Source organism: Phoca vitulina, unplaced genomic scaffold (genome assembly GCF_004348235.1).
Source record: "Phoca vitulina isolate PV1807 unplaced genomic scaffold, GSC_HSeal_1.0 scaffold11, whole genome shotgun sequence".
NCBI lineage: Eukaryota > Metazoa > Chordata > Mammalia > Carnivora > Phocidae > Phoca > Phoca vitulina.
Window position 1 is genome coordinate 47,610,400 of NW_022589714.1, and position 16,886 is coordinate 47,627,285.

Genomic DNA, 16,886 nt, shown 5'->3' on the forward strand with positions numbered 1-16,886 from the left:
GACACACACATACATCCAGTATTACATTCCTGAGTAGAATAGATCCTAAGAGTTTGCCAAACCCACTAATAATCAAAATTTCCTAGGGAGCTTTCCCAAAATACCAATTTCCTAAGCCTTACCCCAGATATATTGAATCAAAATCTGGACTCTTTATTTTTAAAAAGACCCCCATGATTCTAATCGTCAGCCAGGTAGGTTGTAACTGCTGGTTTAGGGCACCCTCTTCCATAACATCACTATAATAATAATGTCAGATGGCAAAGATAGTTTTGTTTTATAAGTAATGATTCAAAATAAAAAAGATACAAAAAGGGGATAAGCCTCTCATTCACCCATCCCCCAGCCACCCATTTACTCTTCATGAGCAACCAGTATTACCAGTTGCTTATCTGTCCTTCTAGAGATCCTTTATGCCTACACAGGAACATACAGATATTTCCTCTAAATAAAGATAGCAGAGAACAATTCATTTTGAAAAAAATCAAGGTTCAGTACAATGTGTGTCTTAGAGATCTTTCCCCATCAGTACATAGAGCTTCTTTATTGTTTTTTTTTTTTTTTTTTTAAGATTTTATTTATTTATTTGAGAGAGAGAATGAGATACAGAGAGAGAGCATGAGAGGGGGGAGGGTCAGAGAGAGAAGCAGACTCCCTGCTGAGCAGGGAGCCCGACGTGGGACTCGATCCCAGGACTCCAGGATCATGACCTGAGCCGAAGGCAGTCGCTTAACCAACTGAGCCACCCAGGCGCCCCGAGCTTCTTTATTGTTTTAACCTGCCTGGTATATGACATTTTGTGGAAGTATCATACTTGATAAATCAGTCCCCCTTCATTGGACATCTATGGTATTTCCTGTCATTTGCTGCAACGCATAGTCTTGTACACACATCATCTTGTACATGTGCAACTCTATCTGTATGATAAATTCCTAGACATGGAAATGGTAAGTCAAAGGTACTGTAATTCTGATAGCTATTGCTAAATTGCTCTCCCCAAAGATTATAACAATTTTCACTCCCATTTGCAACGTGAAATAGCTTGGATTGTACACTGAACAGAATATAAACAGTGCCGATGGCTGACTTTCTAGATGTTTCTCTGAAAATAGCCTACTTTTATAGCCCAATGATATAACAAAGGACATCCTGAAGACAACTTCTGTACCATGGAAATCTGCCTAATTTTACCATTACTATTAGAAAGTTTTCTGATTATTTAAGCCCAAGAAAAAGAGGAACTAAGAGAAAGGAGAAGCTGAGGTTAAGGCAATCTTTAGCTGACATAGAGAGACTGGAAAGTCTTTTTCCCTACTTCAGCATAAAAGATTTAAAATTTTCCACTTACTACACCAAATGCTGTTCATGTGAAAAAGTAACCAATTGTGCTGTTTGTTGTTTTAATCAACAAAAAGCTCTACAAGTGTTAGATTTACCAAGTCTTGCACAAAACAACTTTACTAAATAAAGGCAGGGTGTCCAAAAGGACTCACTATAGCTAACGAAAAAGAATGTCATGCAGAGGGCATGCTGCAGAGAAAATGAGCTAGAGAAACAACTGGAATACTTCATCTCTTTTGTAATACACAAGGAATACAGAGGGGAGAAAAAAAGGGAACACGTTTTTAACTAAAACAGTTGACAATTTTATTTTCACATTTCACAATACAAATGAAAATTGCTTTTTTTTTTTTTGTCCTACTACTTCCTGGCAAAAACTATTCTCTCTTTGATAGGAAGGTGGAGCAAGTCTTCCTTGTCCTGCTGTGAGAAAACACCCAGAGTCACAACACCATGATCTCCTGGTGAAGTAAACAAGTAATATAAAATGAATATAAAGAGGTTCCTGTCTCTTCTTATCTGTCTGGTCGAGTCATTCCTGGCCGAGTGGGCACCATCATGGGACGGGCAGGAGGTCTCATCATTGGGGGCCCAGGCATCATTGGCATGTGGCCTCCCATAGGTGGCCTCATTCCAGGAGCTGCAGGACAAAACAAAGAAAAGGGAAAAAGAGAGTCAGAAAATACTACTTTTGAGCGAGCTTGATGGGACTTCCATTAAAGACAAAAAAGTAGCCCCCCCCTGCAAAATGCTGGAAGAAAGACATACCTGACAGAAGAAATGCAACAAATTCATCACATCTGTAAATTACTTAGACATTCTCAAACAAAGAACAAAGGTCAACACAAGAACCATATGGGAATCATGATCTAATGATAGTAAGGGGGAAACTATTAATAGACTGCTTTCCAGAAACCACCAGGGACACTAGTTCCCTAAACTGACCTTTTCTCACTCAGGGAAATTCATAACTAAATTACACATTACTGAGTCGGCATTTTTAATCAGTTCTACCCACCATAAAACCAGGAGCTATTTCATGAATGTACACAGGCACAGAGGACAATCTTACCACTAAGCGTTTGCTCGGAGTTGTAGGAAAGGTGAGCAGGAGGCCCATGCTGAGAACCTGTTAGTAACCATACTTAGCTCAAGTCAAGAAAAATAGGCAATAATGTGATTTACAACAATTAGCGCACACACAAAAATCTGATTTTTCTAATGCAAGTTAGAAACTGTTAAGAATTTTTTGAAGTGTCCCATTAATATACCAGCCAAGTAAATGAGCCAGGGAAGGGAGGGCAAGCGGAGGTGGAGGTTGAGGAGGATTACAGGCAGCTTCACAGAATTGATAATATTCTACCTCCTCAGCTGAGTGGTGGGTTCACGGGTATTCATTTTATTATTATGCCTCATAATTTTCAGGTCTTCTTTTTATATATCAAAATTTACACAACTACTTATTAAACCATTTTGATTAAAGGCTTGCAATAAATGGTTCAAAACTATATTCAAAGCCAAATACAGTCTTTTCACAAAAAGTAAAACACAAGTATATGCAAAGACACAACAGGTACAGAATTTTTTTAAGATAATTTCAACAGGAACAGAGAATAATACTAAACTTCTAAGTATCTTATTAAAAAACCCCACCATAACATAACCTATATTCAGCATTTCCTAGAGGAAACTCATCTAGACCAAAGATTGAAAACGAGGCACCTGAAAAGTTGTTTACTTTGGTCTCCACAGTGCATTTAACTGTGATTAGTTGCCAACATTGGCAACTAATAGCCTAATTACTAGTAAGTAGTAAGTCTAGATTCCTTTTTTCAACTTTTTTTATTATGGAAATGTTCAAACATGCACAAGAATAGAAAAAAGAGTATAAAGAACATCCATGTACCCATCATCCAGCTTCAATAATTATCCACCCCGGCCAACCTTCTATCTTATCCCAACCCGTTCTTATCCCTGCCCACCCCCAACTACTTAATTATTTTAATTCAAATAATCTTATGTCAACTGCAGCTGAAGCTGAGTTCTAGAAGCCTTCTTTAGGTGTGTCATGCATTCACCAGTTCACCAAAGCCCTAACCCCTCTAAGAATTTGAATTTGTGACCCTGATTTAAGAATGCAAAAGCAGCCTTGCAAGTCACTTTTAGATTCAGAAGCCAGTAAGGCAGGAACTCTTCTCTAGACTCTCCTTACATCCCTCTAAATGATACCCACAGCGAGCACACCGAATGCTTTTGGCTAGGAAGCTACTCTAATACCTTCTTGTACTTTGTCTTACCAGTTGAGTTGGAGGCTTCTTGTGGCCACTGTATTTACTCTAATTACATAATTTATTCTGCAAATCAATAAAATGAGTATAAAAAAGAACCGTATGGGGAACCTGGGTGGCTCAGTTAGCTAAGCGGCCGCCTTTCGGCTCAGGTCGAGATCCCAGGGTCCTGGAATTGAGCCCCACATTGGGCTCCTTGCTCAGCAGGGAGCTTGCTTCTCCCTCTGCCTGCCACTCCCCCTGCTTGTGCTTGCTCTGAACACCAGCCCCCGCCCCGCCCTGTGTCAAATACATAAATAAAATATTTAAAAAAAAAAAAATCTTAACAAAAAAAAAGTTTTTTTTCCCCACGAAAACTAAGTAGATATTTGGAAAAACTCAAGTAAATCATCCCAAAAAGTGCTCACAAATTTGGTAGGTGAGAGGATCATAAAAGACTGGAACTAGATTGCCTCACAAGGTTTCTAACCTTGAAAGAAAATGAAACTAAAGTTGGTAAAGAATGCATTATGGGGGGGCGCATGGGTGGCTCAATCTGTTAAGCGTCTGCCTCAGGCTCAGGTCATGATCCCAGGGTCCTGGGATGGAGCCCCGAGTTGGGCTCCCTGCTTGGCGGGGTCTGCTTCTCCCTCTCCCTCTGCCTGCCGCCCCCCCACTTGTGCTCTGTCAAATAAATAAATAAAATCTTAAAAAAGAAAAAGAATGCATTATGGATATGGTTTATTGATTTAGGCAAGAAATAGATTGTGCTCCAATCAGTAGACTCATTTTCAAAGCAAAGGCCCTGATCGACTATCAGAAAAATCTGCAAATTAATCTATTTTCATGTTTGTGTTCAAATAAAATGTTTGTTATCTCCCTTCCTGAATAAAAGACAAACTACAGCGCTAAGGCCTTTTTCATATACTAATGTGGCCTAGTTAACCAGCAAGATTAAATCAACAACAAGAGGTAGCTCTGCTTCAAATCAAAACTGAAAAAAGGAGCAGCACAAGTATTTACCTACCCCTTCCCTTTATCTCCCCTTAGAACAAACTCATTTACCCTTTTCTCCATTATAAATGGCCAAAAGTCAGAAGAAGGCAAGTAAGCAGCAGGGAGGGAGAAGAAGAAAAAAAAAGGGCAGCCTTATCCTGTTTTTAGTAGTACAAGGTCTTTGGGTATCATCCAATTACACTGATAAAACAAATATTTCTTTTTATCATTACAGATTCGCCAAATATAATTTGTTGCAATAATATGTTTAGACAATGAATTAAGAATTCCATTTAAATGGAGAACTAAAACACAATGGAACATCATAAAAGGAAAGAGATTCAAACTTACCAGGTCCCACTGGCATCATCCCAGGAGGAGGAGGGCCCATCATTGGCATCATGGGAGGGCCCCCCATATGGGGCGCTGGCATCATACCAGGGCGAGGAGGACCCGCTGGAATAATGAATGGGGGCGGAGGATAAGATATGCTTACATATTAATATTTTCTCTTCTATGAAACTAGTAGGGCCTCACGGTCCAGTCCAAGTTCTGGAACAATAGACTTCTTATGGTTTCTTTTATAACAGCAGATCCACAAACATCAACATGCCACAAAACTTTAGTTACTTTATGTCCAAAAAACAAAAACAAGACTGTCTAGACAGAAGTATAAAATGAAATCAGGTTCTCCAGGTTAAAAAAAATTCCAGAACTTTAATTTTTTTTAAAAAGAGTATTATGCCATCTGTAGAGCTCCTGTCAAACTAAAACCACAAGTACCTAATTTCAGATTTGTTTTTTAAAAAATCAAAATGTTTAAAAGATTCTTTGGAAATACGAAGATGTGTATGCAGAGATATTCTTCACAGTATCGTTTACAACAATTTGGAACAACTTAAATGTCCAACAATATGAAAATGGTGAGGTTAATTATGGCACAGTCATACTATAGATTATTCTACTATTAAAAATAATGGAGTTGGGTGCCAGCCAGCCAAAATACAGAGTAGGACAGAGAGGTGACCTGAGAGCTCCTGTAACCCAAGGCCTGACCTGGTCCCAGGATGGTGGAAACCCAAGAAGGTTTTGGTGGGCCATTAGTGGTCTACCTGCATTAGTGTGCAATTATATAAACAGCCTACTTCTCCAGGTTTATACCCAGGGTTACTTACAGGACCAAGTTTAGGTTTCTGAATTCAATTTCATTGTAAGCCCTTCCAAGAGAGCCATGGAACTTATGGCCTAGTTACTCACTTTCCTTCTGTCATTCAGAAACAAAAAACCTTCACAGAGAGGAGAGGCCTCTGATTCACTCTACTTTCAACTGTCCAGTTCTTGTCTTTTCCAAGGTATATATATTGGTGTTAGGTGGGTTAGAAAATAGGAAGAAAGACTGAAGAGTGTATCCACTACTTTAATCCTCCAGTGCTGGGTTCATAGCAGTAAATAATTTAATGTACTCATCAATATATTCATATATTAGCTCATCTAATATAGTAATAATAATTAGCTTCATATATTAGCTCATCTAATCACAGGTACATTCTGACCTTTCCACTGAATTTGTCTCAAACCCACTTGGGATGTTACAAATACAATATCCTAGCAATAAGGCAATGTAACTCTGAAGATATTTCAGAAATGATACCACTGAAGTTTTCTTTTACTATCTATATATTCATTCAATGAGCATTCAAAAGTCAACTGTGAGATACTCTAACAAAATCAAAGGATAATCTGCCCCCCTGAAGTTATGGCTGCTAAGAAAAAGCTTTATAAACTTACGGAGACTCGGGGGAGGTGGGATCATTGCCCCTGCAGGAGGAGGAGCAGAGAATGGAGTAGGAGGTATCTTTCCTTGTTGAAATGCAGCAGCTTTGGATAGAGTGAGAAAAAAAACAACACAGAGTGAATAAGAACTCAACAACCCATTTACTAAAATAACCCTTCTCTTTTAAATCCTTAATGGTCCCATTTATTTCACTTTACTTCATTTAAAATTACTACATTATGGCCTCTACAGTTTTTAAATCAACCGTAGGTATTCACCAGCAAAAATTACAATTAATTGGTTTACCGATTTGGGTTTTTCAACCCATTTTTATTTAGTCAGCATTTCTATGGCTGAATTATCTATGGGAGAATGGAATGAAGACCTCCCATCTACCAATGTCTTACCAAAGAGATGCAGACATCTTTAATCTGTAGATGCTGTTCACAAACAATTTGAACCATTCAGTTTTGTTTGAAAAATGTGTGATACCTGCCCAAAGGCCAGGCTTTGTAAAACTTCACATCATTTTGGTTTAGCAGTTTTGAAATTAATGTACTGAGCTAAGAGACATGAAAGAGAAACAAAGATTTTAAAGCAAGAGCCTGCCCTAAAGGAGATTACGATCTTAAAAAAATGTCCAATACAATCAACTTTTTTCTTTCAGACAATATGAGGCACAAATGAAAACAAAAGAAATTGAAGATAATTAATATGTGGCTTTACAAAGAAGTCACACATAAATACTATGATATATACTCATAGTTAACTATACTAGAACTAAAATTAAGTAAATAAATAAAATAAAAATGTACACTCATAAAAGCTATTCCTAAATATAAGGCCTTTCCGATTCAGTGCAATCTGCAGCCTAAGGACACCCCACCTATCCCCATTCCACCCCCACCAGTGCAATGTAGGTCAAATTACTCAAGTAAATCACTGCTAACTCCTAAAGACCAGATCCAAAAAAATGACTTAGAAGTGGAGATTTATTTCTGTACAGCCAGCTACTCATATGCCTCTGAATACAGCCTGTGCTCTATAGGGGATCATATCCCAACAAGGGCTTTTCCAATCAAAATGATACCTCCTACACCCTAAGCAGAAGGACAACTTGTAGAGACTGAAAAGGGAGTAACTAAGCCATCGGCTCAACAGTGGACTCAAAGCCAACATAATCATGGACATCAACATCACATGGTGTGTCCCTGAGGGCTTGCCTTCTCTCTTCCAAAAGTCTTCCATCAAAAACATTTACTCATCCTACATTCTTTTGCTGCATACAAAAAACAACTAAATGAATATAATTCTAACCTTTAATGCCAAGAAATTTCTAACATCTTTTCAAATAGAAAAAAGAAAGATTACATTATAATTCTTTTCTTTCTTCCTTTTTTTTTTTAAGATTTTATTTATCTATTTGACATAGAGAGAGCACAAGCAGGGGGAGCAGCAGAGGGAGAGGGACAAACAGGCTCCCCACTATGCAGGGAGCCTTATGCGGGGCTCAATCCCAGGACCCCAGGATCATGACCTGACCCGAAGGCAGCCGCTTAACTGGCTGAGCCACTCAGGCATCCCATAGAATCTATTTTTTCAAATGAAATGGGACAATGTCTGAGATTTGCTCCTTAAAAATCCAGGATGGAGAAAGGGAGAAGATGAAGGTATTTGGTGGCTCTCAACTAGGGGCAATTTTGACCCTCCTGGGGACACTGGGCAATGCTTGGGGACATTTTTAGTTGTCACAACTGGGAAATGCTATTGGCATCTAGTGGGTAGATGCCAGGGCTACTAGTGAACAGCCTACAATGCACAGGACAGCTCCACAACAAAGAATCATCCAGCCCCAAACGTCAATAGTGCTAAGTTTGAGAACCTGGTATAAACAAAACAAGACTGTTGCAACTAGGTGATGGAAATTAGGGGTGGGGGTCACCATGGGAGGTTCATTCATTAACCCGTCTTTCTCTTTTTTTGATATTTTCCATAAGCTTTGCTTTTTTCTTAAAATTGCAACACAATCAAAGCCCACATTTGCCTGCCAGCTCTGAATACAATAAATGAGAAAGGCCATGTTTAAAATACACCAGCATGATCTAACATAGAAATGCAACATCTTCTGTCAGTGTCTTGAACTCAACTAACCTAAACAAATTATTTCCCAAATTAAACAAAAAGAGGGGGGCCCGGGTGGCTCAGGTGGCTAGGCATCTGACTCTTGATCTCAGCTCAGGTCTTGATCTCAGGGTCGTGAGTTCAAGCCCTTGCGTTGCGCACAAAACAAAATGAGTATGGCATGTCCAACAGAGGTCCAAAACGTACTCAGAATACTTTGTCACATCAATTACTTCCTTCTTAACCGAGTATCTTTATCAGGACTACAAGAATAAGAAACTCAAAGTCTCTCAAACTCTTTGAAGGTAACTACAAACCCACCTCCACATTTTCCTATTACGAAAGGAAAATAGTTCTAAACACTATGATCAGGGCGCCTAGGTGGCTCAGTCGGTTAAGCATCTGCCTTCAGCTCAGGTCATGATTCCAGGGTCCTGGGATCGAGCTCCACATCGGGCTCCCTGCTGAGTAGGGAGCCTGCTTCTCCCTCTGCCTCTGCCCCTCCCCCTGCTTGTGCTCTCTCGAGTTCACTCTCTAATAAATAAATAAATAAAATCTTAAAAAAAATAAAATAAAAATAAAAACTACGATCACTATAAAGGAGGCTTCACATAAATTTGCTACAAAATCTGGTCCATGTCAATAAAGAAATTATTAGGCAACCCATTCTTCTCTGCCCCACTTCCCAATCTAATCAATACCTGATTGCTCTAACCTCAATAATTATTGTGTTCTTACATTCCCCAGGAAACCAACGACCTTCTAATTCTTTCACTGAACACAACAGAATGCTCCTATTTATCACTCAGGATGAGTCAACAGAGAGACAGGGACAAGAAAGAATGGGACCATTCTACCACATCAGAACAAGAGACTGAAACGCACTTGTTTTGTCGATCAGGCTCTGAGCCTGCTCTTCCATCCATTTCTGATAGTAGTCTTTCACATTCTCTTTGTGTTTCCTACCACTGCAGTGTGTCTTTCTCACAGATGGCTGTAAGACAAAAAGGTCATATCAGTCACAGAAACAAGTTTTCCCAACTAGAAATTTTATAAAGCCTTTCCTTTATATTGGTAGCCTGGCTACCTTTAGCAGCTTTAGCTGGGTGTTGAAGCATCTTTTACAAACATTATCCAACAATGTACTGTGGTCATTTATCTACTATACTAATCATCTGAACCAAGAGGTCAGCAAACTATGGCCCATGGGCCAGCCACCTGATTTTGTAAAACAACAGAGTGGAACAGCCACATTCATTTGTTCAGGTATTATCTATTTCTTTTCTCTACAAGTCATCACAACAAAGACTATACGGTCCATAAACCTAAAATAATTACAACCTGGCACTTTAAGGAAAAGTTTGCAAACTCCTGATCTAGAACATATTGCCATTTTAATGCCCTTTCTTAGATTATTCTATAGCAAAATAATATAGCTTACATACATTTAAATTATACTGTATATGAGAATATCTTCTTTTAAATGACTATGGGTCTAGAATACAGACTATGTGAATCACACACAGACTTTTGTCTCTAGCCCACTAATCCTTTTGTTCTTTAACAGCTTGACTGAGGTAAAATTGACATAAGATAAACTCCACACATTTAACCATCTGTTTAAGTTAACATTTATTTAACACTTACTACATGCCAAACATCATGCTATGTACTTTGCAAGCAGTGTCTCAATCATCATAATAATCACACGTGCCTGATACAATGGGATATTAATCAGAAAGAATGAATCGTTGATTCACACAATTATGGACGAATCTCAAAATCATGCTCAGGGCGCCTGAGTGGCTCAGCCGGTTAAATGTTTGCCTTGAGTTCAGGTCATGATCTTGGGAGTCCTGGGATTGAGCCCCGAATCAGGTTCCTCGCTCAGCAGGGAGTATGCTTGTCCCTCTGCCCCTCCCCACCACTAGTGCTTGCTCTCTCTCTCTCAAATAATCTTAAAAAAAAAAAAAAGCATGCTCAGCAAAAGAAACAGGACACACAGAGAGTATATACTGTAAGATTCCATTCAGATGAAGTTTTAAAACCAGTTAATAATGATCTTTTGTAATAAAAACCAGATCAGTCGGGGCTAAGGGTGCAGGGGATGGACTGTAAAAAAAAAAACCACAAAGGAACTTTCTGGGTTAATGGAAATGTTTTATATCTCATGTATACACCAAACCGTATTATTTGCCAAATCATCAGACTGTACACTTAAAATGTATGCATTTAATCAACATATAATTCAATAAAATTGATTTAAAAAATTACAAGCCTATTATCTTCAATTTACGCTGAAACACTTGTCTTTTTTTTTTTTCCCAGATGCCAAGATTTTCATAACTTTATTCTTTGGTGAAAGACTTGTCTTAAAACACATAGCTGGTAAATAGCAAACCAAGGCCTGGAGCCCAGATCTTACTCAGATGCTCCTCATGGCTGTCTAACTACCTCCTACCGACACATCCTCTCTTCACAGGATTGCTTCGGTAGCAGCAGACATGACCAATATCACAAGACCACAGACTGTCTTTTCATGGTCTACATTTCAAAATATTGTTCCCTGACTCCCCAGTGACTGATTATGTAACACGACAAGGCCTTAAGCCTAATAAAATCATGCCTAAAAATCAGCAAAAACTCAAAAGTTGCAGCGCTGAATGTTTACTGCATTTCAAAGTCCACCACAGGGAACTGCTTCAATCACTATGGAATTTTCCTACTTTCACTAACTATCATGTTAGAACAACAGTGTTAACAAGGGTTCCTGACATTTCTCACAAAGAGACATTCATTATAAAGAGATACTTTTCAATTCTCTGAATGCTGGCGTTGGCAAGATAAGCTATAAAAGGGTAGAAGAGCATTGCCTACTTGCAGTTTCAGAAAATTATGATGAGGGGTTTGATCTAGAAAGGGGGCTAGGATCAAAAAAACTGGGACTCTATAGGCAAACTACTGTAATACCAACTTATTGGAGGAGTCCCATCCAGGACAATCTATAATAATATTCAGAACTATTATTACTTCAAGAGGAGCCATCCTACTTACATGTTCCACAAATTAATACTACATCTGACCAAGTGTTAGAATTCTAAACGAAGTGACAACACAGAAATCATTGGCTAGGGTTCTTGCAGCTACTATTCAAGATGACAAGATGATCAAGAGTTCCAGTTTAATCACATTTCTGCAGAGGCAGCCAAATACAGAGCTGTAGTTTTCAATGTGTGGTTCACAGGCATCTAAGGTGTCTCAGACCCACCTTTCAGGGGGTCTGCAAGGTCAAAGTAGTTTCATAATAATACTAAGACATTACTTTCCTTTTCCACTGTACTGACATTTGCACGGATGATCCCAAACTTCTAGCACTTTAGAATAAATCAAGGCAATGGCAACCCAATGCATTAGAGATTGTTGTCAGTTTCACTGACACTGTCCTTTATGAAGCAGCAAAATTATTAATTCTACTAAATCTCAACTCTTGAGTTCATGTCTTTTTAATATTCTGGGTGAAAAGTGGGATGTACAAAGTACTTCAGCCGCATGCCAAAATATGATGCTATTTCAAAGAAAAGCAGGAATGCAAATAGTTCAAGTTATAAGCTCTACCAGCTGCCTCTTTAATGGAACATCATTTTTACTTGACTAACTGAGAAACAAACTGGAGATTCAGACTTCTCAGAAGTAACTGAAGTGAGCCTGTCACTTCAAAGGAAGCAATTGGTAGTATTTATTGCCAAGGATAAAATTTGAGCTTTCAAACAAAACTCAATTTTAGAAAGCCTTATCTACTACCATGAGCTTGTCAGCTTCCCAATACTTAAAAGCCATTTCTGATTAGACTGTGACATTAATGTGAATTTTTATATTACATAATCAAATGTGTCAACAGATGGAAGACCTGTATAACTGAGTGAACCAATATTCCAATATTCATTTTCCAAATGACCAAAGCATGTTACAAAATCACATCTGGTAAAAGATTCACTCAAAGTGCAAGACAGATCAGTGAAACTGGGGGCGGGGTTGACAGGGAAGGGCAGATGGAGAGAGAGAATCTTAAGCAAGCTCCATGCCCAGCATGGAGACCCACAAGGGGCTCAGTCTCACAACCCTGAGATCATGACCTGAGCCAAAATCAAGAGTCAGACGCCTAAATGACTGAGCCACCTAGGCACCCCTAAATCAGTGAATTTTGATGTAACAGAGTATGAAAAGTTTGATATAGTTTCAGATTCCATACTGCAACTAGTTTGGATGCAGTAATATGAAGTATTAAAGAATATCTACAGTTATCTAAAAAGGCTAGTAAAGTACCCTACTTTTTTTCAACTCCTTATCCATTCTTCATACAATTCAACCAAAACATAGTGCAACAGATTTAATGCAGAAGAATCCAGCTGTCTTCCATTAAGTCAGACATTACAGAGGCTTGCAAAAAGGTTAAAGCAATGCCATTCTTCACTAACTTTTTTCTTTCGGAAAACAGCTATTTTTCACTTATAAAATGTTATCTGTGTTACAAGTAAAAAGTCTGTCAATGTTACTTTCAAATGAATTAGTATTTTTTAAATTTTAAGTTTTAATTTCAAATACAGCAAATATTAGTAACTAAAGCAGTATAACTGATGTAACTAGTTTTTTTAATAACACAGTAATTTTTAAGAGTGGAAAGGGGCCATGAGACAAAAAAGTCTGAGAGCCGCTGGCAGAGAAGCCCTGGAGTTAGAGTGCTTAGGCTAACCTTCTAGCTCTGTACGACTTACTGGTTTAGTAACACCCAGTCATTTACCCATATGCTGCCTCAGTTTCCTCCTCTGTAAAATGGAGATAATACTAACCTTATAGGCTTATCCTGAGCATTAAACAAAATGATACATGTAAAGCATCTGGAACACCGCCTGACACACAGTAAATATTCAATCTTAGTTGGTATTGTTTGCCAGTTTTTAATCAAAGTAAAAAACTCAGTTTCAAATGTAGGCATTTCTTTCCAGTTTAATCAATCAAACGTTTGAGTGCCTTGTCCCAATCAAATATTTGAACTTTAGGACACGTCCCTGGAATTTCTACTTGTCATACAAATTTTTTTCACCTTCAATTTTGCTAAAGCATTATTACTTTGGGTCTCAACTGAAAACACTAACTGCTGTAAGTCCAATAACTACAAATTATGAAAACAGTTACAGGAACGGTGGGGGAAAAGAAATCCAAATTATTTTCTCCAAGCAGCACTTAAACCTCAACAGGATGAAAAGCACAAATTTACACCTAAAAAAAAAAAAAAAAATCTAAACTTGTTACGCACAATGTGTTCTGAAACTGAAAAGAGACACTACTTACAGAGTCATGGGTGAGGTACGTGTCGCAGTAGTCACAATAAAACCTGGAAAGAGGTGGAAAACAGAAAAAAAGAGAAGACGACCACCAGTTAACAGATGCCCATTCACCGAAGTGCTGTTCAATGAAGGCAAACTATAAAAGTATCTATTCACGATTCCAAGACAGCAGACAAAGCGACCTGACACAAACTAGGCTTTTTTGTTGCCTTGCGCAGAGTCGACCTACAGACACTGCAAGAGGACAGTATCTGGGAACTCCCGGGCTCCCTCCCCCACACCCTCTCGCTTCCCGGGAAACCTCAAGAGCTAGAACCCTCTCTGCACTCCCCCCACTGGGCCACAGTTAGCGACCGTGACCGCGAACACCCGCAGATTCGGCGCCCCACTCACTTAGGCATGCTGCTCTGCAGGCCGTTGGCCACTCCGTCCCGCGCCGCCCGGAAATGACGCACACAGCTAGCGCCGACGCCGCGGAATCGATGAGTCAAATGCGACTCCAGAAACCCTTCCCAGTCATCCAATCCGCTGGCCGCGTTGCGCTACGACACCGTAGCCGCGGCGGCGGCCGAGCGAGGGGCGGGGCTTTTCTCCTTCTCCCCCTCACCTATAGCAAGGCGGAAGGGGATGGACGAAGGGTCCCTGCGAGGTTCAATCCACGCCCCTGAGATTTCAATCCTTGATGCTTCCGGAAGCGTGTTATTCGTTCTTTCGACAACTTTCTAAGCATTGCGCGCTGTGTACCAGGCACTGCTATAAAGGCTGAGAAGTCAGCAGTGAACAAAACAAAGGCCCTTGCCCTCGTGGAGTAGGCAGTAGGAGTTGAGAAAAACAAATAATGAAGTCAGTGTGTAGTCAGGTGGAGTCAAGTGCTGGGGGCGTGGGGATGGGGGAGTGAAGCAGGGAAGATAGGAGTTCAACTTTAAGACAGAGAAAGCTTGCTGAGACGGTCAAAAATGAGAAATAATAGGTTTCTTAAAGCCAGATGCAAACGGTTTTACATAGCGTCTTTTCTGAGTCTCATTAACCCTAGGAGGTGGTAGCATCCTTAGTTTCAAGTGCCATCTCCAGCTTCCTAGCCGTGCTGCCTGATCAAGTTATTTAATCTTTCTGAGCCTCAATTTTCTCATCTGGAAAACATGGATAATAATTCTTACACTTGTGGGGCTTAAGGAAGAATTAAACGTGAAAATGCTTGTAAAGTGTGTAGTGCAGTGTTTGTGCATACTAAGCCCTCCCCATATGGCAGTTACATTTACATTACATTTACATAAGGGGAAATTGATACTAACTTGTCCACAGATCTAACCTGTTTAGCAACAAGGCCAAACTTCGGCTTGGTCTATCAGACTCCAAAATGGCCCGACCTCTCCCAGATAAGGGGAATGGAGAGGAAGAGTTTTTAATTCTTCTCCATATTCTCTGATGGTGGAGTTGCAACCAAAATAATAATTGCTACTTGCTATTATTGCTAATAATAATATGAATGTTTACTATGTCCTAGGTACTTTGAATGCATTAATTTATTTGATCTATTCAACAATCCTATTATTCACATTTCGAGGTGTTTTCCTGGCTCAGTAGGTAGGGCATGCAACTCCTGATCGGATTGTGAGTTTGAGCCCCACCTTGGGTGTAGAGATTACTTAAAAATAAAATCTTTTAGGGGCGCCTGGGTGGCTCAGTCGTTAAGCGTCTGCCTTCGGCTCAGGTCGTGATCCCAGAGTCCTGGGATCAAGCCCCGCATCGGGCTCCCTGCTTGGCGGGAAGCCTGCTTCTCCCTCTCCCCACTCCCCCTGCTTGTGTTCCTTCTCTCGCTTTGTCTCTCTCTGTCAAATAAATAAAATCTTTAAAAAAAAATACTTAAAAAAAATCCTATTATTCACATTTCAAATGAGGAAACTAGCTTTAACAAGGTTAAGTGTACCGTAAAGATTACTTCCTGGTCTTAAAAGAAAAGTTAACTGCACAATGAAATTATCAGGCTTTCATCACTCTAACAGTGGTCAATCTTAGCATTACTAATGGTGGAACAATCATATTATGTGTTTCCTGCTAGGATGCAAACATTAAGTAGACATCACCTATGACCTATTCTTACAAAAAATGTTTCGATTGGATCTAATCAAGTTTATGGGATAGGCAAGAGGATCAAGCTAACGTAAAGCAAAAGGCAGCGAACAGATTCAGAAGGTGAGATATTCTGTAGGACAAATGACCTCTTTCCTTCACCAATTCAAGAAAAGATGTCATTCTAGAGTTAAATGTTTTTAAGAGACATAACAATCAGACAGAGTATGGTTCAGGGTTAGATCCCAGTTTGGACAAACCAGCTCTAAAGGAAATTTTGTGGAAAATACCTGCATTAATGTCACAGTTTTAGAAACCCATCTTTGTGTAGGCACCCTGAGTTGATTCGTCTCAAAGGGGATAGAGTTGTCAACTATGTTTTTATTTTTTCCCCCAATTTCCCTCTGTGCTGATATTGGGCCTGCTTTACCCTCAAATCCATTCCTCACCTTTCCCTTCCTCTTTTCAGTATGGCAGTGGGGGAATGCTGCCATTAAGGCTTTGTGTCTTGGACTCCTGTGCTGGTTGGGTTCCAGGCTGAATTGCTGGGCAACATCTAAGGCGGGCATTTCTGGAAATTGGAGAGATTGAGGAAATAGGCAGAGTATCCCCACTTCCACCTCATCCCTAACCTCAGGCTGTCTCCTCCCACCTACCTGGCTCCAACTTCTAGCAGATGATCCTAGGCCCTGGGCTCTGGTAACAAGATGTCCTTCTTCTGTCTCTCCAGTGTGAGGGCAGTGGTAGCTTCTTGCTATTGTTCATCTCTGCTTCACTTTTCTCTGTTTCACTTTTTATCTCTGCCAACCCCTATATAAACCAATGCTCTGAATTAAATTCCCTCGGTTTTAAAGACTTAGAGTTGTCTGTTTTCTAGGACTCAGAAAGTGACTTTATTTCCAAGTTCCAAAGGGTATCTCCCCTGAGTCTTGTTTATGGGCCCTATTATCTGTAAAGCAGTGCTTTTCACAC

General features: G+C 39.6%; 1 protein-coding gene across 1 annotated transcript; it reads right to left on the bottom strand.

The window, feature by feature from the left end:
• Positions 1 to 762: 762 nt before the first annotated feature.
• On the bottom strand, positions 763 to 14,330 carry SNRPC (small nuclear ribonucleoprotein polypeptide C). Its single transcript, XM_032409983.1, has 6 exons — positions 14,238 to 14,330; positions 13,849 to 13,891; positions 9,385 to 9,493; positions 6,393 to 6,482; positions 4,956 to 5,060; positions 763 to 1,981 (listed from the first exon to the last, which is right to left on the bottom strand). The coding sequence occupies exons 1-6, from the start codon at positions 14,243 to 14,245 to the stop codon at positions 1,857 to 1,859; spliced, it is 480 nt and encodes a 159-aa protein (XP_032265874.1). The 5' UTR covers positions 14,246 to 14,330; the 3' UTR covers positions 763 to 1,856.
• Positions 14,331 to 16,886: the final 2,556 nt, after the last annotated feature.